The sequence below is a fragment of the Raphanus sativus genome, unplaced genomic scaffold (assembly GCF_000801105.2).
Source record: "Raphanus sativus cultivar WK10039 unplaced genomic scaffold, ASM80110v3 Scaffold0027, whole genome shotgun sequence".
NCBI lineage: Eukaryota > Viridiplantae > Streptophyta > Magnoliopsida > Brassicales > Brassicaceae > Raphanus > Raphanus sativus.
This window is the reverse complement of record NW_026615351.1, coordinates 21543-45539: the sequence shown is the minus strand read 5'-3', so window position 1 is coordinate 45539 and position 23997 is coordinate 21543. Positions and strand designations below refer to the sequence as shown.

Here is a 23997-nt window from a genome sequence, read left to right as displayed (position 1 = left end):
CCATATATTTGGTAACGATTATTTTGTCAGGAAATTATTCTCCTGGAGTTAATAATATTAACATGCATTTATATAGAGGAGAGCCATGTATTGGGAGAAGTGTCGATTGACTATGTGATCTTCGAATCAATTACTGAATGTTGTTTGGTGTGAAGTGTAAACAAGTTTGTGAAGTACTACAATGTAGGAAACATTACATATTTAGAATCTTTTCTTTTTAAAGCACTTTGTATGTGTGTTACACTAGACGAGTGTTTTCTGAGATAGTATAATATAATGTTATATATTAGCAGTAACAGTAGCAGGCTAGCAGCCATGATAGTCTTATGATGTTTTGGATGAAGAAAGACCTCCGGTTTTCTCAAGATCACGTTGTCTTGCTCGTTCCATTTTCCGCTTTCGCCATTCTTCCAATGCTATAAAAAGAACATTAGCGTAACAGATCAAAAAACCTCTTCATGTGTGTAGTTTTGTTTATAGCCATTGAACAAAGAAAGAGATTGTAACTTCGTTGCCATTTTGTATTTTACCTTTCAAGCTGGACGCATCGTTAAGGGAGCGGAAGTCTTTGAGACGTTTAGAGAGGTCAACGGCTGTGTTCTGCTTCACATCTTTCTCCTGCTCTGTTTCTTGTCCACCAGATGCCTCCTGTTCGATTTCTCGGACCTATAATAGATTATAGTAAGAGAAGTAGAGAGGGCTTTACAGATGTGAACAGTGTATGTAGGTTACTCTTTTGATAAGCAGTAAAGGTTGCATCGAGAGTCTAATCTCTTCGGCTTCCTTCACGTACCGAAGCTGAGCTGCATATTTATCAAAATGTAACGGTGAAAGAATGAAACAAAGAAGAAACCTTTTTTTAAGTAAATAGGCTTAACTTTTTAGATGACATTCAAAGTTTGGATTTTTAACAGACATAAAATGTCAAAATTCGGACAACAGGTTCCATGTAAGAAGAAGCAACAACTCTATTCACTATTCAGTGTACTAAATAAGACAAAAAAAAAAAATCTAGGCTTTTTTTTTGTTACCTATATCCGATTCCTTCTAGAAGGAATCGAAATCTAGTGAAGAGATCCAGAAAATCTCAAACAAGGATATGAACAGAACAGATCCGAGAAAGACCCAATCACAAGATGATCCCTAAAGCACCAACCTTTGAATCGAAATTCGATGCTTTTTCCAGAGAGAGAGAGAGAGAGAGATTTGCTAACAAACCTGAAAGGAGTCGGCGAGAGGAGGAAGTGAAAAAGCCCTGAAGGAGGAAGAGGAAGATGACAAGGTTGACGAGAGAGAGAGCAATTGTGGCGTTCTTGAAAGATAATCTCAAACGCCATTGATGATGATTATGATGATCCATTTCTCTCTCTATAATTGTGAAACTTCCAACTTTATGAAAGAAAGAAAGACTCATCAATCTTCTTCTTCTACAGACTCTCTAAACAGTTTTTTTTGACTTTTTAGTCTTTTTTATCCTTTAAAACTTTGGTTGGACTCCTCACTTTTCGATTATTTTTCGCCTTTTTATTTTTTAGGTAACGATTTAAACTATATTACATGTGCATCGTATACCATTTGAAAACTTAAAAATATTTTGATTATTAGGTGACATGCATCCAAAACATTTTTATTGGCTTCTTTCCCTTTGTTAAACTTGATTTACATTATATTTTGTACTAGTACTATTAGATAATAACATATACAAATATTTAAGTAGTTGAATAAAAATTTGTTTGTTTTCTATTTCATTTTCAATGGAATTTTCTTTTAAGAAAAAGTAAGCACACAAAAATGAATCAAACGATATTAAGGAACAGAGTTTCATTCCTCGGAATCAAGAACGACCAAAACAAAAAACAAAAAAACAGAACCATTATCACATTAGACAGCTTCAACTATTTACAATATAAGAAAGAAAGAAATAAACAAAGAACATTCTGTCTCTGAGAAGAGAGACAACTGATACAAAGAAAAAGAAACAATGGGAAGATAAAAAAAAAAACCAAGAAAACTACTAATTGAATGACCTAATAAAAAAGGAAAAAAGTTTCCTAACTACACGACGTTTACACTAATATGGTGAAAACGATCCGATGTATTAGAATGTGTCAGTAACTACACGAAATTTATATTAATACATGCCACATGTACGAAGTTTATGTTAATATGGTGCCAACATCACAGTCGGGTTAAATTGATCTAAATTTAACTTAATGGGATCAATCCGTAATTTATTAAGTTTAATAAATTTAATATTTTTTCCAAAAAAACTGATTTATTAAGATTAATAAATCTAATTGATTTTATTAATGAACTTAATAAACTTAAGAAATTCCTAAACTTAATGATTTATTAAATTTAATAAATTAATTAAAATTAATAATTTACTAAACTTAACAAATTTAATAAATTTATAAATCTTACTAAAATTATTAATCTTATTACACCTATTAATAAAATTGATAAACTTTATAATTTATGAAAATTAAATATATAAATTTAATTATTAAAATGATTAAACTTATTAAAAATATTAATAAAATTATTAAACTTAAATAAATTAATAAATTAACAATTTATTAAATTAAATAAATTTAATAAACATAATTTAAAAAAAAAATTATAAAACTTAATCAAATTAATAATCTTAATAAACTTAATTATTTATTAAAATTATTAAACTTATTAAACATAATAAATTTATTAAACTTAATAAAATAATAAACTTTATAATTTATTAAACATAATAAATTAATTAAACTTCATAAATTTATTAAAACTAATAAATTTAGAAACATAATAAACTTGATGATTTATTGAACTTAATAAAATTTTAAAACTTAACTTAATAAACTTAATAACTTATTAAAATATATAAATTTATTGGTTTTATTAATTTTAAGTTTAATAAGTGTAATAGTTTTAATAAGTTTAACAAATTTATTAAATTTATAAAATTAGTAAATTATTAATTTTAATTAATTTATTAAATTCAATAAATTATTAAGTTTATTAAGTTCATTAATAAAATCAATTAGGTTTATTAATCTTTTTTTGCTAAAAAAGGTTTATTAATCTTAATAAATCAGTTTTTTGAAAAAATTATTAAATTTATTAAATTTAATAAACTACGGATTGACCTCATTAACTTAAATTTAGATCAATTTAACCCGACTGTGATGTTGGCACCATATTAACATAAACTTCGTATATGTGGCATGTATTAATATAAATTTCGTGTAGTTATTAACACATTTTAATACATCGGATGGTTTCCACCATATTAATGTAAACGTCGTGTAGTTTGGAAACTTTTTTCCAATAAAAAACCATATTCCAAACCTCTAACAAAAACCAAGATTACTATCAAATCTTAAGCTTCAGCTTTTATAGGATACTTGCTTCAAAAGGTATAGAGTAACAGTGCCAAGCTAAACATGGTTGTTTCTCTGTCTGTCCTTCTGTTCTTCATGTCTTGGAGCTGCATTAAAAATGTTACAGCCTGGTTATTCTTTAAAAACCACAAACCAGAAAGAAAGATCTTTAAAAACATATACCAAGTCCATTAGCTTCGGAGGTTCCCATGATCCGAAGCCTTTTCACTGAAGTGATAAACATTCTGGTAGCAAAGCAGAAACGATTTAGATCTTAAATAAAGACTAATATATATATTGATTCTCTGATACCAAACCATTTCTAGATTCTTACATCCATGGAACATCTCCAACAAGCATCCAATCTCCTTCCTTATCTTCATAAGTGAGTACAAACTCTGCTGATCCATCTAAAAGTCTCAAAGGTTTCTTCACCTTTTCCCTACAAGTAGTAGAACCTGATCATTTCAAAAAAATACAATAACTATGTCAGTTAAAAAAACTCCATTTGTCGGAAAGAACCCGTCTCTCAAGTTAACTGACCTGTGATTCCGAAGAACATCTCCTCAAGCGTGTGAGCCAAGTTTTCGTAAGAAGAATGAGCTCTCATATCCACTTTTCTGCCTATACCAACTCCATCCATATTCACTTTTACATACCCTCCTAAACCCTCAACTTTCGCCTTCATTGTGACGACATCTTTAGGCTCATCATTCTTTTCTTCTTCTTCTTCAGCTTTGGTCCCCGCCTTCATAGCTTGGTGGTTGTTCATCCTGTGAGACCCAATTGGTGGCCATCCCACTATCTGACTGCTACACCAAAACCATCTTATTTATAACCAAATCCTAGCACAAGCATGAATCTGACTACATAGGAAAAATCTACAGCATGACTAGAAGCTTTAACAGAAGCTAACTAGTTCTTGTTTAAGAAAAAAAAAGAAAAGAAACGACGAACCTTGAACGAGGAGGAGAAGCTCCTTGGTGAGAGGAAGAGTCAGCACATCGTTTAGACCCAACAGAAGGAAAATCCTTAGCCGTTAGAATTCTCCCACGGTCTTTCCACGCGCCACCGCCGATGCTGAGCCCTAGTCCCAGCTCGAGCTCACTCTCAGCCGGAAGAAGATTACTCTTCCCCCTCTCCATTTGCGACCCACGCATGTCGACAAGGATATCAAAGAGAAAGAGTCTTTTCAGTGAACCGTTCAAGAGAAAGAGGACACAGAGATGAATGGAGACAAAAGAAGAGAGCGTGTGTGGGTTATTTAGGGTTTTCTTCGATCTTATTTGAGAGAGAGAGAGAGAGATAGACATGGTGAAAACAGAGTAAAAGAGAGAGTGAGAGAGAGATGTGATGAGAATTGGGACCCATCTGTCAATCTTTCTAACCAAAGTCTTCTCTTTTGTTTTTTTTTAATATTAAAAATTGGCTTTCTTTAAAAAGTTTAGTTCCCCGACATCATCAAACCTGTCGTGCTCTCGTTGCGTTAGACTAGTTGGTTCAAGCAACTAGAGAAACAGAGTCCCAAGAAACTTGTTTTACAGTTGTGTATGTGTGTCTGCATAACATATTTGTTTATAATATTAGCTAAGGTTTTGCTTTTTGTTACGTCATTCTTCTTCTTTTCCTTTTTCCACTTGTAAATATGTTTTGGTGTATATTATAGGCTATTATATTGTAATGCTTTCGGATGAGAAGTCGTTGCTATATTACATCATGTGTTTAGTGAGGACTACTAAATCAATAATCTAAAGATGCTTCCGGATTCTAATACATAGTTTATGGGGGAATCGGACAATGGGAGAAAGTTGTATTTCAGTTTAGCAATAAATAAGTATATGGTCAGAAAATACTTATGCTTTATAGCAAAATTATATATATATATATATATATTAACTTAATAAAGAGAGACACATAGTTTTAAGTTTATTTGTCATTGAAAACATGATTGTTGTCGAGCAATATGAAAAATAAATTTAACAAAAAAATGCAAAAAAAAAGAGAGAGAAGGAAATTGATGGGAAGATATGCATAACTATAATCTGTCCTTGAAAACATCATGATGTTTGTTTGATGATCCATTGAGAAAACTTTTGCAGGCGCAAATTGATTTGTATAAATTACACTTTTAATCAGAATTATTATCAAAAGAGCACACTGATCTCATGCTCTAATTCATGGCTCTCATGGAAACTAAATTACTGTTGAGATTAAATGGTTGTATCCTGTATGAAGTTATGTTTTACTGACTCGTGTATAGAAAAGTATCAATACTCTCACACACACAAGCACTTATATATTTTTTTCACCATTAGTATAATGTGAAATGATTTATCAACAATAGTAATAAGATTAAATAAATCGTTTACATCACCAGCATTTTTTCCACCCCTCCAAAAAAATAATAATAATATAACAGGGGATCCAAAAAAAACATTTGAATTATGTAAATATCACAAAGAGCTCAAATCAGAAGCAGAGTAGGTGCGATGCACGCGACCACCCCTACCTTTCCTCGACTCGTCATGATCCGTGCCACCACCACCACCACCACCGCACGCAAAACTGCATTCCACGCCGCAAATCTTACTAAAACACGAGAAAAGTCCATTACCTCCCTCAGTATGCCTACGACTATGTCTCTTCTTCACCGCTGGAGTTTTCTGTCTAGAGCTCCTTCCTCCAGGGACGACCGTTGAACCGTCGTACTCGGTGCTGCTCACTTGGCTCGATCCTATATCATACAACGGTGGCAGCTCCGTACGCCACCTCTGGAGTTTCGAACGTAGTCCTTCCACGCTAGTTTCGTCGATGCTCCACTCGCTGAGTATCGAGCTCTCCGTGTCGTTAGCGTGAGACCTCTCTTTGGCGATCTTCTCGGCGACTTCTGATGGCGATGGACCTAACTCAGACTCGGTCAAGATTCTCCTCCCAGCTAAGTTCGATGCCCTCATCGGTGTGGACATGTAGTTTGGTCTCATTGGAGTAGTCGATCTAAGCACGTTGGAACGCATAGGAGTCTGCATGGGAGTCATGTTGGAACGCATAGGAGTCTGCATGGGTGTCATGTTGGAACGCATAGGAGTCTGCATGGGTGTCATGTTGGAACGCATAGGAGTTTGCATGGGTGTCATTTTGGAACGCATAGGAGTCTGCATGGGAGTCATGTTGGGATGCATGGGAGACATGGCGACGATATTTGATCTCATCGGTGTTGACCTAACTCCGTTACCGTTAGGATGCATAGGAGAAGATGCAACGATGTTAGATCTCAACGGCGTTCCATGTCTTGATAAATACGGTGACGCTCGAGCCTTAACCGGTCTATGTTTCTCGTTCATTGTCACTTTTCTAGGTGTTTTACGTGACGACTGATGGTATGAGGTCTGATTCGTGACAACCACCCTTGGCTGTGGATCTATGAAGTCTGGTTCGTATATTTGCTTCATGACTTTAGGTCCATTCTCTTTTATCTCCGTGGCATCAGTATCGGTCGTGGTTGGTTCAGTTTCGGATTCAGTGCTTACTAATGCGCTTGCCGGCTGTCTAGCTAACCGGCTACGTTCAACTCTGCTTAAAAGATCCGAAACAACCATCGAGCTCGTATCGCTCTTCGTACGACGGAGCTCTGGTCTCGAGACCACAGACTGAAACTGCCTCGAAGACGGAGATTGTGGATTCTTAGAGCTTCCTTTGTTACTATTCAAATGCAAATGCTGTAGATGACGATCCTCTTCGCCTAGCAAATCTCTATACCCCACAGCAGAGGAATCCATATGCGTGTAAAGCGGCATGCTTCTCATGGAACCATCAAGCACTCCAACACCGATGTTCAATATCCCCTGAGGTCGACCCGAGGCACGACGAACCTGAAGCGCGACGAATCTCATTCCCTGAGGTGGCGTAGTGCGATGGTGGTAGTCGTTGTTGTTGCCGGTTCTGTACCCTGGACGACGGCTAGGAGGGATGAGGTTGCTGACGAGGACACGGACCGTGCCTACGTGAACGTCTCGGAACCAATGTAGAGCGTAGATTTCGATGACGACGGCTGAAGTGTCGGCGTAGAGAAACTCGTCGTCGACTCTGAATACGAACTTGTCGTTCCACGTTGGGTTTGTTCCGCCGTTGTAGTCGACGCGCGTGGTGAGTTTACGCTCGGAGTGAACCCATGCAACCGCGTAAGTCTTTGTCTTGCTGGAGACAGGAGCTAGGTCTTGCGCTGAGATTATGTTCAACTCTAGTAGCTGAAATGATGGGAACATCATCGACATTGTGACCAACAGATGAATGTTCACACCAAAATTTATTTGGATGGATCTTTATCTGATTTACAGTCTTTTGAGGGGGTGTAATTAAGGAGGAGGGAGCAATGAAGAAGAGAAAGATTATTTGGTCAGTGGTAGCAATTTTCAGAATGATTTGGAAGAGAGGTAATAAGAAAGTTGTTTTTTCTTCTTCATCTTTATAAGAAGTGGTGTTTGGTTTGTATTCCGGAGAAAGACAACGAATCTATTAGACGTGGTGTGGTGTTATTCAGCTAAGGTTTTACTTATATTAGGAGATGACTCGCAAGAATTAAGTTGGCATTAATGATCAAATTTTGCATCAAAGCTGTATGTGTGTTTTGTGCTGTCAATTAGTGTGAGAATCTCTAGAATTCTATTTTTAGAAAGATTGGAATAGATTTTAAAACCAACAACAACAACACATGGTCCAGAACGAAACTTCTGAAACACGTCATCTGTAATCGTACTCTAAATTACTAGTTACTACAGTGGACTTTTTTTGTGGACCATTAAATTTTGACAAATCGTGTCTACTTATTGATTACGTGGTCAAGACTCAAAAGCGAGTTCATGTGAGGAGCAAATGGTGCGCCCAAGATAGAGGGCTCATGTGGATATGTCCCCACCTCCTTGCTTTGTTTTTCTAAACCATGATTAGACTCACAGTTTTATAAATCTAAGCTCTAAAACCCAAACTAATCAATAAAAAATGCGTACAAAAAATCACCACAACGTCAAGGTTCTGCAATATATAAATGAAAAACCATTTTTTTTGGTCAACAAACTAAACTCTCTGCACTAATTGGAGTGCTGGGGTCAAATAAAAAGAAAATAAACTAAAGAGAGAAATTTGTAAAGAATAAAATAATACAAGGGCACTTTGCGGAAGTTCGCAGTTTCCCCCATCAAAACCTATCCTCTTTCCCCTGTCCGAGAGTCACACCTAGAGTTCAATTGTCTTCGTTCAATCAATCGTTGTCTCTTTGGAGGGGTCCTCCGAATCAATGTCCACACATAACATTTAACCAATAACACGATTCCTCCCAAAATCGAACGACCCACCAAAAAAAGATTGAATTTTGAAACCAAAGTCGAAGACTTTAAGCTCAAAGAGAGAGGAGAAAGATGCTCAAGAGCGAGCCATCTCTCTCAATCTACTGCGGCGAATCCGTAGACGAGCTCAAAAAACCCGAAGACCCGGCGACTGGACCCGACGAGAATTTGGATAGAACGGTTTCGATCGGCGATTCCGTTGAAGCCGACTTCAGCTTCGCTAAGCACAGCAGCATCATTGACGATGCCTTGTCGATCAAGGAAGAGGAGGACGAGAAAAGGTTTGAGATTGAACAACGGCCACCGAGTCCTCCTATGCATTTAGCCGCAGGGCTTGGGATTGATAAGTTCGATCTGTACGGTAGTAGTGAGATTATCAACTTCGATTTCCCGAGTTTCGATGATGAGAGCTGTGGTGATTACTACAAGAGGATGCTCGAGGAGTATCCGTTGCATCCTCTGCTTCTCAGAAACTACGCCAGCTTCTTGGAGGTATGATGAATCATTAATAATAATGTTCTGTAAATGACTCTGTTTTTTTTAATGGCGTGAGAGTTGTGGGGGTTAACAGTACAAAGGAGATGTTAATGGAGCAGAAGAGTATTATCATAAGTGTACTGTGGTTGAGCCTAGTGATGGAGTAGCTTTAGCGAACTATGGTAGATTGGTTATGAAGCTTCACGGGGATGAAGCTAAGGCGTTGAGCTACTTTGAACGCGCTGTTCAAGCATCTCCTGAGGATAGGTTTCTGTTGGATACATTCTTCATCTTTGGTAAAACAATTGGTTATTTACTCAACCTGAGTGTGTGTGTGCGCGTGTATTTTTTTCTTCTTCTTTTCAGCAATGTTCTTGGAGCATATGCTAGTTTTCTCTGGGAGATAAATGATGAGGATGATGATGAGGTTGATGACTCTTTCGGAAACAGAAGTCAGCAAGGAAGAGAAGACTCTGAGGTTTGACCAATGAACCGTATCCTCCACCTATTATATTAGGCTTCACCTACATTCTTGTAGACATGTTAGCTCAAAGTAGTAGGGTTTACATGGCATATGGATTCGAGTTTGTGGTCACTTACGTGGGGTTTTGGTTTTGACCAGCCTGAGGGAGGGGAGAAACGGAGCTCAAGGTTGTCTGAAACAGAGGATGGAGAGACGCTATGCAGATATGCGAAAGCGTTTTGGAGTATTAATGGTGACCAGGAGAAGGCCTTGTTCTATTTCGAGAAGGCCGTTGAAGCCTCTCCAAATGACAGGTAACAGTTTCAAGTTTTTGAAATTTCTCTCTTACACAAACTCTTACTGAAAAATGTGACCATCATTGTCTTCTGTGGTGGTGGGGGCAGCATTATACTTGGAGAGTACGCTAGGTTCCTATGGGAAATAGAAGAATGATCTTCATCAAGAAGAAGAAGATCTCTCTTTTGTGAAGAAAAAGCTTGTGGTATATTAGCTTTATGCAGCTTCACTGATTTCCTTTTTATATACATATCTCTTGCATATTCGAATCTATTTACGGAATAAACCTAACCGATGTAATATAAATACAGCTTGATACGCTCGGACCTACTTTTTCTTTCTATCATGTAGTTTCAGTGAAACTAGATCATGATCCGCGCGACCGCGCGGATTTTATTTTTTTATTTTTAATATATAATATATATTCTATAATAGTTGATACAATTTGGAATTTGTCCTTTTCACATAATGTGGTTTTATATAATTTTGAGTTTGTCTAAAACATATTGTTTAAGAACAATGTTAAAACTGTTTTTCCTATTAATAATTTTTCATTGGTGTATTAGAGATATAAAGTGAAACCTCTATAAATTAATAATGTTGCGACTATACCAAAACTATAATTTTTTATTAATTTATAGAGATTATTAATTTATGGAGATACTAATTGAACCAAAAACTCAATTTGAAACTATGAAATTATACTAATTTATAGAGATATTAATTTATAGATTATTAATTCAAAGATGTTATACTGTAACTGTATAGTGAAAACACTAATATAATATCAACCAATACGATTTGGTTTTGACATTGTGCTTTTTGGGATTTTTTCTAAAAGTTTTGTGAATGTCCAATGATGAATACGAAGACAAGTACTTGTACACACATTTTAGTGGGAGAAAATGAATATTTTCTAACCTATTAAGTCAGATATAATAAATACAAAATCTCTTGACATCGAGATTTTATGTATAGTAGAATAAACTTGGAGAAGAGGATTTTCCATATTCATGATTTTTCAAATATGACAATTTGATTGTGAATATTTGATTGTAACCGAGATTTTAGGCATAGTAGACTCAACTTGGTGAAGAGGTTTTCCAATAATCGTTTTTTTAAGTATAAATTGATGTTTCTGTTATTTAAGTAAGAATCTACGTTAGTATATTCTATTTAGTGTATATTCAAAGCAAACCTCGATTATTTGAACATCTAAGAAAATGTGTTCTGATATCTTTATTATTGAGTTTCAAAAGTTCTGTATCAAGCTATTTAAAATTTTAAGATTCATCAGTATTTGATTCCAAATAATTGTTTTTTAATTAAAAGGGGTTTTGTGTTTAAGATAATTATAGTTTAATGATGGGAGGAAACGTGTTCTTAAGTTATTTGGTTAATTGAATCAATTGTTTAGGAAATAACCAGACCAAAAAAGTCAAAGTTGTATAATGACTGGCTAAGGATTCGTGTAAAAAAAAAGGATTCATGTAATATTTGTATCTTTTTGTCAACCTACTCAGTTTAAGTTTGTATAAGTTGATGACAAAAAAAAGGATTAGCGTAATATTTGTATTTTTTTGTCAATCTACCCGTGTAATATTTATATTTTTAATAACATGTGTAATATTTATTTTTGTTTCTATCTATTTATATTTTTATTTTTAAGAACTTAGACTCGTGTTATATTTATATTGGAGACATTTATTGTATTCATTTGACTATAATAAAGGAGAGGGATTATTATATTTTTACTATGATATAATATAAATATGATAATGTGAGTATACTCTAACGAAAAGAACATATATTTTGTTTAATAGATGCATAGACATAGATCTTATAGTGGAGTTAAATGATAGATAGTTGATATTAAACTTTTTAAGGAAATATTTAAATGAAAGGTTAGACTAAGAATAATAATGTGATGTCCAATTTAAAAATCCACCTAGAAGAAGTTATAATGTTTCTGTTTTAATAAGATAGATAGACTAAGTACACTATTCAGTTTCTACTTAAGTGGAAACTATATTTATGGTAATGTGTAACTGGTGAGATTAAATAGTTAGTGTAACTGATTGAGAATAAACAAAATCCTTTTCTTCACATTTTGGGAAAGTATTTTTGAACATTTGAATGGTCATTGCATCAACCACAAAACCCATACCTCCCAATAATCCGAACTAACAAAAAAAACATAACAACAATATTCATAAATTAAAAAAGGTTTGGACTAGGGAATCTAATGGCACCTCAAAAAAGAAAAAAGAAAGAAAATAAACTTGCGCCTCTCTTTGATGGGGATTAGACTCTTGTTTGTTCTCTTCCTCCTCAAATCTTCAATAGTCTGCCAAAAGAGATATCATTGTAGTGAACACTTCCCATTATTTATTATTCCTCATCACATGTGCATGTGTTTGTAGTTTGTTTGTATGCATGTTTAAAGATGCATGTATGAGTCAGTGCAAGTAGAGAAAAGGTACCGTCGTGTTTCTTCTTCATCAAGTTTTTGGCAAAAAGCAAGCAAATGACAAGAAAGCCAACACCAGCTGCTCCTCCTACTATTATTGCCACCGTTTTCCCAGTTGCTCCTGTCCATTTATTTGTTTCTTTAATTATTATTATTGCTATCAATTTCACTATAAATATCAAGTGCTCTATATTAAGTTCATGAACCTACTACAAATAATGTGTACAATTTTTCAAAAGTACTTTTGAAGAAAATAATTAGTGATAGAATTTTAATGAAGACTTAATACGGTACTTCATTTTTTTAACATACGAGTAGAAAAGTATTTAATGAAAAGCATGATAAATAAAGTAATACTAATTGAACTGCATACCCAGCATGGGGTAGAATTAATTAAAAACTCCAAGGAATAACTGTTACCAATTAATAGAAAAAGCACCACATTAAAAAATAATTACTACTTGGTGTTCAAGAAAAAATAAAATAAGTACTACTTTAATCCTTGAGACTGAAAAAAACAGAAGAGGAAGTCCCACACTGAAGATTAGAACTAAACTGAAGATTAACTTAACTCGATAGTAAACTAAGATTTGATATTAAAAACTTAAACGATTAATAAGAATCTCTCACCTGTAGAAGACGAAGGATCTGAACTCGAGGAACCAGAGCCTGACGAGGAAGAAGACGAAGAAGAAGAAGATCTCCTAGGAACACCATTCGGGTAATAGCTGTAAGCTATAAAGCACTTGTGGAGATAAATCTGACCGGAGATCGCTGTTCCACACTCGACCTGAGCTTTCTCCAGCGCGTTCTTGACGCAGCCGCTGCAGTCGGAATCTCCGACATCGCCTTCGCACTGTCCCAAAACGTAGACAGACTCGTACGTTGTCGCGTAAAACCCGTGCCCCGAAACGACGCCGTTCTGCATCACCCGAACGCCGTGTCTCTCCTCTCCTCGAACCCTGTCCCGGCTATGTTGTTCTTCCCGCATGTCTTGAACAGCATCTCCATCCCTGTTAAATGATGATTAAACCGGAAATTGATGTTAAAAGAGACACCAAAGCGGTCAACATCCGGTTCGATCGAAGCGTGATGGAGAAAAAAAGAATTGATGGTAAAAACGAAACCAAACCGGTCCAATATCCGGTTCGATTGAAGCGTATGAAGAAAGAATTGATGTTAAAGAGAAACCAAACCGGTCAATATCCGGTTCGATTAAAGCAAAACGAAACCAAACCGGTCAAATATCCGGTTCGATTGAAGAGAAAGGGTTAAACCTGAGATTTGAGAAAAGCCGGCGACTTCGTAGAGGAGATAACAGCCGGAGAGCTGAACTCTGGAGGCTATGGTTTTGCCGCAGAGCTTGTCGGAGAGAACGGGGAGGCGGCTGACGCAGTTGTAACAGTCGTGGTTGGTCAAATCTCCTCTGCACTGAAAGAGACCGGTGATTGTGGTTTGGCTTGTTCCGGTAGTGGTCTTGTAGAATCTGGTTTTAGTGGACTGAGTGACCAGTGAGCCAAACATGGCGGAGAGAGCTTGTGAGTATAGACCAGACGGATCTGAGAACTGCTGTTTCGCGCATCCTTTGTAGATTAAGGTTGTGTATTCGGTCGTTGCTGATTCTATGACACTGAGATCTGAAAACAACAGTAGACTCGTCAAGAAGAGTAATGAGATTGAAAGACTCATTCTTTATGTTTGTGTGTGTGGATTCTTTTGGTGGTTGTGTTGTGTGGTCTCTTTTTATCTTTGGGGAGAAGAGAAGATTGGGAAGATCAAATCATAGGCTTTCTCATTGTAGGTATTGAAAGATGGATTCTTTGTGGGATTTTCTTGGGGGTGTTGGTTTGGTTTTTATGGGTTTTTGAGTTTTATGGTAATTGGTTGCTTGGTGGCTCAGTAAAGCTTTTAGTTTTTGTTTCTGTCTTCTAGGTTTCTGGGTTTCTTGTTTTTGGATTTGGGTGGCCACTCTCTCTCTCTAAACACATGTGACAAGAGATTAGGGAGATAAATAAAAAAAAAAGAGAGAGAAGCAGAGAGTCCTTTTTCTTCCTTTAAATGCTTCTGAGTCCTTCAGTTCTGAGACTGTGTACAAGTTTGATTTTACTGCTGCAGCAAAACAATTAAAAAATTGTTGTCTGAGAGCTTTAATATCAGTTTATTTATTGCTAAGTCCACCTTTTAACTAGTGGCCCTTTGAATCTAATTCAAAGTTAAAAAAGTCATTTTCAATTGAACTTACTTTGTGACAATCTTGTTGAGTGGTTGGTTATTTTGGAAATTGGGTAAAGATGCAAACTTTTTTGCACTTGATAGTTGATACTTAAACATGTTAATGAAAAATTAACTAATAACGGAATTACAGAAGGATGGGCTATAAATGGAAAATCAGAAAGAGAGAGAGATAGTCTTGGAGGAAGCGAAAAGGAATCTGAGAGATTGGTGGGAGAATGGGAAGATTGTGAAGTGTGTTTTTTGACCAGAGTACAGTCAAAATCTCTGTTCTGTCTCGGGGTTCTCTAATTTATATGAACAACTTCTCCTTTTTCTTGTCTCCATTTCATTGTCTTAAGTAAGAATGTGCATTGTTTGACCAAAAAAAAAAAAGGTAAGAATGGGCATTGTTCGCAAGCGAGCGAGCTAACTTTCTCTCTGAAACATGAAAAACTTTTTATGGATTCTTTCAAAACAAAGAGGCAAAGATGAAGTGTATACTCTTACGATGCGATGTTATCGGATTTTTTCCTTTTTGGATAAAGAGAAACAGAAGGAGCTAAGTAGGGAATGTGATTGTGAAAAGACCAAACAGGAATATCAGAGATACAACATAAATAGAGGGAACTGGGAATGTAGCTCAGAGTTGGGGAGGCATGTCTATCTATTCATGAATCTTGTGCAGAGTCTTCAGTGCTGTCATTGCTAGGTAAACCGAATATCCTGAGATTACGGTCCATTGAACCGACTGCTACGTATTTGGCGTCGGGACCAAACTTAACACATGTTGCTCTACCTGCAAAAGTTCATGGATTTTCAATGTTAAGACTCAAAAAAAAAGGGAAGAGAAGAGAGACTTCAAAAGTTTGAAATCATATGACATTACCTGTACCGGATAGATCAGGAAGTGTCTTGACTGGGTTCCATTCGGCTTTTACACTGGCCGTTTGGAATACTCTGAAACATTGAAGCGCACAAGTGTTTATTATTTTGTATGGATCATTTTATCATTGCCACAAGTTCTTGAATTTGCACAACTCTCTTTTAATAATTTAGTGATCAAAGTGAGCTCATGAATCAAATCGCATTGTGTGTAACAATGTAAACCTCACCTTATATCTGAAGCAGCAATGCCAAGATAAGATCCGCTATGGTCAAATTCCACTGCAAAATAATTTTCGTTCGTGTCTTAGAAATGAATACCACAATCAACAAAATGGACTAGAGAAGAGGTGCTCGGATAGTTGATTACCCGAGTTTGCATTTGGAAAGTCGAATGTTCGGAAGTTCTTTAGCTTGCGCAGGTCCCACAGTCTAACACCATCCAGCGCAGATGTCTGAACAATATCAAGAAAGAAAGAAAAACAAAAACAGGTCAGTAAAAGGGGACGCCGGTGATATTCGTCTTTCTGTTTAGTAGTTGGGTCAAAGTACCAACCGCGAGGAAATAACCATTTTCAGAAAATGATACAGATGTGATTTCACCAGTGTGGCCACCGAACTTCGCCACGTTTGCCTATTCGCCAATAGAGATAGATGAAATTAACGTGAGAACAAACTGAGGATACTAAGAACGTTTGAGGATCTCAAGAGTTGATGGACAAGGAAGATCAAGGGGATTTTTTACCTGACTCTTTACATCCCAAATCTTGACAATAGATTGAGCGGTACCAGTTCCAAGAATGAGACCATCAGGATGGAAAGCGGCAGCCGTGTAATCCACCTTCTCGGAATCATCTGTTACCTGAATAATTATAATAAAGCAATGAGAAAGACACATTCTAAGAAAATATTTTTTTTTCTTATGCCTTATTTCAGATCACCATTGTACAACTAATGTTTCTCAGGCTTTCTTTGAAGATTGTACCAAGAGAAAATCGGAGCTGGAATAACATGTATCAGTGGCTTGTGGATAAGAAGTTTGCGAACCTGGGCAAGGCACAAACCAGAGGACATATCATAGAAGCACCACGTACTGTCGAGCGATGCCGACACAAAGTATTTGTTCGTTGCATGGACAGTGACAGCTCGCACCTGAAAAGCACATCATTGTTTTTACGTTATAACAGAACAAATACAGCTCTATTGGTAAAAACTGTATGCGACTGTAGCCTAAGTTCTTCAATTTAATCCTTACCTCTGCAGTGTGATCTTTCAATGTATGTTTACAGGCATAGTTCCCACCCTCTGAACTTCCCCAGATACGAACTGTCTGCAGTGTGTCAAAACACCAAAATCAGACGACCAGTGATGCATATCATTATGATCAAATTCAACAAAGAGAGACCGCAAACAATCAATGGCGTGAAACAAAATTTATGTACGAAATGCATCAAGCTAGGTATTTAAACAGAGATAGCTTCACGAGATATAAGATAAGTCAACTTTTTATGGGGACGTGTATCACCAGGATCACTCAGATAGTCTAATCAGTTTTTCAAAGATGACATGATGACTTTTACAAGAACAAGATTTCACATAAGCTGTGTGAACAGAAACTAAAAGCATTTCTATACTACTTGTTAAGATCATGCAATATTCAATAAAGGACGAAAAATTCCTACAGAGATGTTGTACAAGCACTACACACGGAAAAAAACCCATCGGATTTCAGGCCTGTGCATAACATTTTGGGCTTACCTTGTCTGATGAAGCAGTCAAAACAAGATCAGTGTCACCTACAAACTTAATACTAGTAACCTGCAAAGCGAACAATGCATGTCAAGCACAAAACTAAAGAGGAAAAGTTAGGTGAAAAAATATTAGAAAATACGGCAAAATACATACCTTCTTTGAATGACCAGTCAACGTCGACAAGATTTGTCCTGACTGACGATCAAAGAGAACGGCAGTTGTATCCATTCCTCCGGTCGCAATGACATCCTGAGTAGCAATTCAATGCAATGACTTCTCATAACCGATAACAATGTCAAGTGATGAGTGGAAAATGAGAAAAATTCCGGGTGTCAAACCTTAGAATGTAGGATGTCCATTGAAAAAATACCAGGTTTGCTGGTCTTGTGAAGTGGGTGGCTTGAGAGTTGAGTGAACTTCTCCAGAGCATCAACTGAAGCCAACGTCGGAGGGATCTAGCGAGTCAAGAGAAAAATGTATCAAGACAAAAGGGCCACGCGTAAAATCTAATCAACATACAAAATACAAACTCCAGATCCGTTGAAAGGTACCAACAATAAAATACAAAGTTCGCATATAATTCGCTCATGAATTCTACTTTAAAACCAAGGTATTAATAGATATGAAGCTATATGTATTACCTGTCTCTTCTTACGCTGCTGGGAAAGAGCAGCATTACAATCTGTCAGTTCTGTAATAACTTCACCCGAAACTCCAAGACGCATTTTCTTTGCATCGGGACCTTGTTCACCACCATCGGCAGCTACTTGCAACAATAAAACATAGCAATTTGTTACAAGAAAATTAAATACATAGCCAACTTATTTTGATAAGAAAATGTACAGATATAATGTGCAGGCATACCTCGTTTACCATTACTAAGAGTAGCATTCTCTGTGGCAACTTCGGGGGCTGCAGGTAACTGCCTATCAGTCGCTGCAGGTAACTGCCTATCAGTCTCTGCAAGCAATTGTCGTGCCTCGTCTCTTTCTTTTTTAAGCCTAGCAATCACACGACAAGCAGCATCATGCTGCAACCAGAAGGGAAAGCGTACCCCAAAAAAATCCATCAAACACCTTTATCAATACTAACTAATGGAAACATCCAGAAAATAAAATTGTAGCACATAATTCATATCAGGTGGTATCACAGGTAGTCAAGCAGTTGATAATAGTTACCTGATACAAAGCATGGCTTAGCTCTTGCCTCGCAGTATGGAGTTGTTGCTCAAGTGAAAAATTTGATAGCATCAAACAATCCCATTCCTGGAAGCACAAAATATATATGAACTTGTGCTTTTATTTTGCAGAATTCAACATAATAGTAAACAATCCTGTCTTGATAGCAGTAACAAATGAACGAACGATTCAAGCACCAGCTTTCGTAAAGAGTAGAGGGAAAATCTGCTATGTCAAATAACCTAAACAGACATGTGGACCTAGACCTGTATAATCTATCAAATGCTTAGATCCATGTAAGTCTACAAAATCCTTAATAGACAGAGGATATTTTACAGATTGAACAAAAAGGAAAGCAAGCATAAAGCCACGAAACGAAGGTACACAGTAAAAGCAAATAGCAAACAATATAAAAAAGCTTACAGTCTGGAACGTTCCGAGCAATCCAGGGATGCTAGCTGTGTGTAATGGTTTTGGCTTCACGATCTGAAAAAAAAAAAAGGTCCCGGAGAGCGAATCAGGCTAATAATAACTTTCTACAAAACACTGCTCCATGACAAACAATCCAAACAGCTTCGTTACCTTTCCCGTTTTGATGGCAACAATGTCATCAATGGTATGCGGTTCACCAGTAACCGGGCATTTCCCAAAATCCTACAAGGTTACCACAAAGCACTTAACAAATCGTTGACCTACACACAACAAGATCTCACTAACCAAATTTTGAAAAAAAAAATACGCAGATATTATAGAGAATAAGGGCCCCACTAGTTCCAGAGATTAAAGAGGTGAAAGCCGATAATAAACAGCTGAGTAACCCTAGATAAGCGAAGAGCTTACCGAGATGTGCGTCTCGATTAGGCGCTTCTCGTAGAGCAAACCAGACTTCTTCGAAACCACAGGCTCCACCGGAACTTCCCCGGAAACTGTACGATAAGCAAACCAGAGTGTCAACAATAGATCTAAATTGGTAAATCGAGAAGCAATAGAAAAGCGAAAAGAGGTATTACTTACTTGCACAATTCATCTTAGTATGAAGGAAGATGAAGACGCAGCAACAGAAGATCGATTTTAATAAGAATACGAAGCTACTTGGAGGCTGAGCTTAGGGTTTATCTATCTACTCAGGTCCGGCGCTAACTAAACAAAATCGCGGAAGCTGAGAGAGCAGGAGGAAGCAAGACGGAACGATTATTACGTTTGCGATTTCTTAATATTCACATTTGGGCTTTTATGATTGCCTGATTTGAGCGAATATGGGCTTTTTTATCAAGCCCATTCGTAAACGGGAGGTTCTAATTCTTTTAAATGAGAAGATATGCAACAAAAGAAATTATCTTAATCATATGATGAATGAGGAATCTCTTCACATATATGAGATATCTGATTGTTTGTGTCTAACAAGTAAACACGAATTTGATTACATCAAAAACAAAATAAACACAAATTTATACGGAATTGTTTGGAAAGTACAAGATTAAGCTTTCAGAGAAAGAACAAAGGGATGCGATGCTTATTGTCTTCCTATCTATAGGTTTTAGATTCTGATTACCAAACATACAGAATCTTATCATGATTAATCCCGTAGTAATAGTATACATCGTGCTAGTTACTATTAATCAATCTATGCTAATTAAGTTGCCGTATGTACCAGATATTAACTCAATTATTATATTGTATAGCATCTTCCTTGTATCATTGTATGATCATAGGCTCATAGCTGGAGTCTTTAATTAAGCACTCTATCTATCTTTATAGGTTGCCGTCGTGTCCAATTAATAAAGGAATTACCAAGTTCGTATTTAGTTATTTTGAAAGAATGGTTAAAGTTTAAGTACCATGCATGCTTCTTCTTTTTTTTTGGCTAAATTAACCATGCATGTTTTTCAAATTGTATCATATATATAATTTTGATGGATAGTTTAAATGATCGATATTGATACGCCCGCACCTTACGTTACCTCGATCGTATTCTTTTTGCAAGGACCTCGATCAGTATTCAGTTCTATAAACTTATATTTTCTTTTTTTTTTGTTCAACGAAACCAAGCATATGGTATGCTACAACTATCACTATCGTATAACTCCTATCCAGAGGAAACAGTTTTTATATAAGATTCCAGTTTCGAATTTAGTCAAGCATCACGTAACTATTTACATGGTACAGAAATATTTATCTTGTATGAACTAATTTATCTATTTTTCTCCGTATCTCACTGACCTGGCCTTTTTATCAAGTAAAAAAACAGCCAAGTAAATAAATAAGAACTTTAAAATGAAAAATAAACATTACTAAATATAAAATAGAAATGCCAATTATATTTGTTCAAAAAAAGAAGAAGCCAATTCTATAAATAAAAAGCTTAAATTAGTACAACTTCCAGTCAAGAGGTCAAAATAATCGGAAACAAAAGAAATTCGGTCAAACTCCATCACAGGTCAACCAAGTCACCCCTATAGTGGGACCAACTTGTCCACGTCAACTCAAAATACATACGTTTTATCCACTCATGACACGCCACATCACGTTAGATAAGAAACTCTAGGACCAGCGCGTTTAACGTTTAATTTTCACGTGGCATTTCCCAAAGCCTTATTACATTTACTCACACCAGCTTATATATATCATGCAGATACGTACGCATATACACACACTTAACCAAAAATAAAAATAAATTGGTTACGTTAACTTCCATAACCTCCAATTAGTTTCTCCAGAGAAAGCTGTAAGAAACTTTCTTATTTTCTCTGTCTGAAACAGAATTGTTTTTTTTTCTGTTCTGTTTAATTAACTATTATCCGTTTTTAATGATTTAATTGTCTGGGTTTCTTGTTCAGACATCACTCCTCCGACGTTCGACAAAGCAATTTTCCCGAAAAATCTTGGTATCACGTTGGAGTCCATAAAGAAACACATAAGCATGTCGCAGGACGTAATCTCGTCTCACGAGCAGCTCTCCATGGTAACTCTTTGATTTTTTTTTTAAACTCAATATCATTCGATCGTCAATGACAATGAATCCGTTATTTGTAAGCCCCTGAATGCATGGTTTGTGTTTTTTATGCATTTTCAGCAAAAATTTAATCGAACTATGAAAAACGATTCTTATTCTTATTTGTGCATTTATTTTCTTTTGTAAGAAAATATCGTTCTTACCAGGCAATGTTTTTAATTTCTGGACGCAAAAGAAACACCAAAATCCAAAAACTTCCCTTTTATGGAAACTATCCCTCCTTATCGTCAATATTTTTTATTTATTTATCTAGATTCTTCTTGATAAATGCCACAGAGAACGAACGAGATATGAGCGTATAAATGTCCACTTCTCTCTAATCGTATTGTATATCTTAAGTCAAAACTTCTTCTCAACGAGTTTAAACCTAGAAAATACGACCACGTATCTTTTTCATGCAAGCCTTCAACGTATGTCTCAAAGACATTACATGTAAATTTTTTACTGATGTTTTTTCAGCTATTTACATCTCATCTTGTCGTTTTGTTTCGTAGGATGAGATCACAAGCCCTCTCACCGCTCAAATCTTCGATTTCTGCGATCCACAGTTATTTGAAGAGACCTTTAATCAAACCTCTGAAGTGACATCTGCTTCAAACTGTTGTGGCTCTGTCGAAAACATCAACAACAATAACTTTCCCGACAAATCCAACAGCGGTTCGAATCAAGACCATGAAGACAAAAACAACAGCAACAATAATGATGACAACGGTGACTTATCGATCATATTCGATTCACAAGACGATTTCGATAACGATATCACAGCTTCCATCGATTTCTCTTCCACTATTCAGTTCCCAGCCTCCGATCAACTCCAAGATCAGTTTGATTTCACCGGGATTCAACTTCATCAGCCTCCGAACATTCTATACTCCTCCTCTTCTTGTGATCATTTGCCTCCGCCTTTAACGGTTTTTGAAGATGATTGTCTTTCTTCTGTCCCAAGTTACAATATTGGGTCCCTAAACCCTACTTCCCCTTTCTTGGGTAATCCCGGTTTACCATCTTACATGGGCGTAACCAGGAATATGATGAACACCGGTTTAGCCATTGGAGGATCAGATTTTTACTCCGGTTTTGGTTCTGACTTTAAACCGTCACATGATCAATTGATGGAAATCCAGGCTGGTAATAGTGGAATGTTCTGCCAAGATTCGATTAAACCCATATACAATCCAGGAGGAGATCATCATCTCCAGGTATAAATCAAAATGAAGCCGGTTTGGTAATCCGGTTAGATATATGGACCTGGTATTTACTGGTTTGTTGTTTTTTGTTCGAAATAGGCACTTGACTGTGGCGAAGACCAAAACCACCTGCCCAAACCGGTTCTTCCGGAGTTAGGAACAGAGATAACCGGTTTAGACGACGCCAGCGTCAACAAAGTCAGCAAACTCACAGCTGAGCAAAGGAAAGAAAAGATTCGTAGGTACATGAAGAAGAGAAACGAGAGGAATTTCAGCAAGAAAATTAAGGTCTCTATGTTTAATCATTAAACCATATTGAACCATGGGTTATCAATCTACAGTTTGTTAAAAATAGAGTTCGTTTAAACAGTATGCATGTAGGAAGACGTTGGCAGATAGTCGTCCAAGAGTTAGAGGAAGATTTGCAAAGAACGATGAATTGTGTGAACCATATAGACAAGCTTCTTCGAGCTATCATGAAGAAGACGATGATGATGTAAGATTAATCCCGTTTCAACCACAGATAAAACCTTATGAATTTTAGGTTAGCTTTTTAAACCAGGGTTCGGTTTGCAGGTGGGGGTCAGAGCAGAAGAGCAACTGGTTGATTCTTCAGACATATTTTCACACATAAGTGGCGTAAACTCGTTCAAGTTCAAGTATCCAATCCAGTCTTGGATTTGAGTTAATTACATAGTCCTATAATCACAAAATAGTAGTCTTATAGAGGTATATATGTACATTTTATTAGTGCATTTTTTGGCTATGACTCATATTTTCTCTGATATATTTAGAACACAAGAAAAAAGAGAGGAATAATGGGTTTAGGTAGGCCATGATAAATAAAACTGTAGGGAGGGGAGTGTGTTATGTTACATAGAACATTACAAAATTTGTATAGATATAAGATTATATAACATGGATGATATATTAATGTCTATTGTATTTGATGGACGTTGTATAATAATAGTCATTTGAATATCATTTGTAAGATTTTCTTGATCATTTCTCATAACTGGTATAATTCTGTGAATTGATATTGTTTGAGATTTTTCTAAATATGATGTGTAGTATTACCTTGTGGCGGAAACAATCTGGAACATGTTTTCGGTATTATATATTGTACATTCATAAGTCGATAGTATAGTATTACGCTTCTAGATAAACTATTGAATCAAAATCTCAGAATATTGTTTTTTTTTTAGCAAGCTTGACAATTTAGATGATGCACAACGAGTAGATCTTAAGTTTCCTACGTAATAGTCTATAAAAACTTTTCCCCCTGCATTTATAATATTACACGATCTATACTTAGTATCTATTTGTAATAGCATGTTAAACGTTCACATGT

The 23997-nt window shown here is 36.1% G+C and overlaps 6 protein-coding genes and 1 pseudogene across 8 annotated transcripts; 2 read left to right on the top strand and 5 right to left on the bottom strand.

Annotated features, from left to right (window-relative positions):
• Nucleotides 1-118: 118 nt before the first annotated feature.
• Nucleotides 119-1449, bottom strand: LOC130500746 (uncharacterized). The gene is made up of 4 exons (XM_056995713.1): nucleotides 1219-1449; nucleotides 733-803; nucleotides 531-666; nucleotides 119-416 (listed from the first exon to the last, which is right to left on the bottom strand). The coding sequence occupies exons 1-4, from the start codon at nucleotides 1412-1414 to the stop codon at nucleotides 325-327; spliced, it is 495 nt and encodes a 164-aa protein (XP_056851693.1). The 5' UTR covers nucleotides 1415-1449; the 3' UTR covers nucleotides 119-324.
• A 1750-nt stretch (nucleotides 1450-3199) lies between these two features.
• On the bottom strand, nucleotides 3200-4692 carry LOC130500747 (auxin-responsive protein IAA12-like). 3 transcript variants are annotated; one of them, XM_056995716.1, is made up of 5 exons: nucleotides 4332-4692; nucleotides 3918-4186; nucleotides 3709-3832; nucleotides 3572-3619; nucleotides 3200-3483 (listed from the first exon to the last, which is right to left on the bottom strand). In XM_056995716.1, exons 1-5 carry the CDS (start codon nucleotides 4685-4687, stop codon nucleotides 3432-3434), a joined length of 849 nt encoding a protein of 282 aa, XP_056851696.1. In that variant the 5' UTR covers nucleotides 4688-4692; the 3' UTR covers nucleotides 3200-3431. The 3 variants fall into 3 exon arrangements, with proteins under 3 accessions (XP_056851696.1, XP_056851694.1, XP_056851695.1); XM_056995714.1 differs by having other exon boundaries at nucleotides 3200-3481; nucleotides 3558-3619; nucleotides 4332-4691; XM_056995715.1 differs by having other exon boundaries at nucleotides 3200-3481; nucleotides 3558-3619; nucleotides 3918-4183; nucleotides 4332-4689.
• A 1135-nt stretch (nucleotides 4693-5827) lies between these two features.
• Nucleotides 5828-7645, bottom strand: LOC108842621 (uncharacterized). Its single transcript, XM_018615604.2, has 2 exons — nucleotides 6533-7645; nucleotides 5828-6442 (listed from the first exon to the last, which is right to left on the bottom strand). Exons 1-2 carry the CDS (start codon nucleotides 7643-7645, stop codon nucleotides 5828-5830), a joined length of 1728 nt encoding a protein of 575 aa, XP_018471106.1.
• Nucleotides 7646-8558: 913 nt separating this feature from the next.
• On the top strand, nucleotides 8559-10315 carry LOC108823862 (uncharacterized). Its single transcript, XM_018597192.2, has 5 exons — nucleotides 8559-9205; nucleotides 9285-9457; nucleotides 9557-9668; nucleotides 9813-9967; nucleotides 10058-10315. The coding sequence occupies exons 1-5, from the start codon at nucleotides 8786-8788 to the stop codon at nucleotides 10104-10106; spliced, it is 909 nt and encodes a 302-aa protein (XP_018452694.2). The 5' UTR covers nucleotides 8559-8785; the 3' UTR covers nucleotides 10107-10315.
• A 1713-nt stretch (nucleotides 10316-12028) lies between these two features.
• On the bottom strand, nucleotides 12029-14488 carry LOC130500743 (plasmodesmata-located protein 2-like; annotated as a pseudogene).
• Nucleotides 14489-15080: 592 nt separating this feature from the next.
• Nucleotides 15081-19635, bottom strand: LOC108847931 (pre-mRNA-processing factor 19 homolog 1). The gene is made up of 18 exons (XM_018621345.2): nucleotides 19461-19635; nucleotides 19287-19372; nucleotides 19029-19100; nucleotides 18870-18932; nucleotides 18447-18533; nucleotides 18133-18298; nucleotides 17910-18031; nucleotides 17607-17723; nucleotides 17422-17517; nucleotides 17275-17334; nucleotides 16772-16846; nucleotides 16564-16668; nucleotides 16262-16378; nucleotides 16073-16150; nucleotides 15887-15971; nucleotides 15747-15798; nucleotides 15521-15591; nucleotides 15081-15430 (listed from the first exon to the last, which is right to left on the bottom strand). Exons 1-18 carry the CDS (start codon nucleotides 19471-19473, stop codon nucleotides 15303-15305), a joined length of 1593 nt encoding a protein of 530 aa, XP_018476847.2. The 5' UTR covers nucleotides 19474-19635; the 3' UTR covers nucleotides 15081-15302.
• A 1469-nt stretch (nucleotides 19636-21104) lies between these two features.
• LOC108858495 (uncharacterized) lies at nucleotides 21105-23503 on the top strand. The gene is made up of 6 exons (XM_018632413.2): nucleotides 21105-21171; nucleotides 21284-21408; nucleotides 21954-22658; nucleotides 22746-22934; nucleotides 23017-23142; nucleotides 23223-23503. The coding sequence occupies exons 2-6, from the start codon at nucleotides 21367-21369 to the stop codon at nucleotides 23328-23330; spliced, it is 1170 nt and encodes a 389-aa protein (XP_018487915.2). The 5' UTR covers nucleotides 21105-21171; nucleotides 21284-21366; the 3' UTR covers nucleotides 23331-23503.
• The last annotated feature ends 494 nt before the right edge of the window (nucleotides 23504-23997 follow it).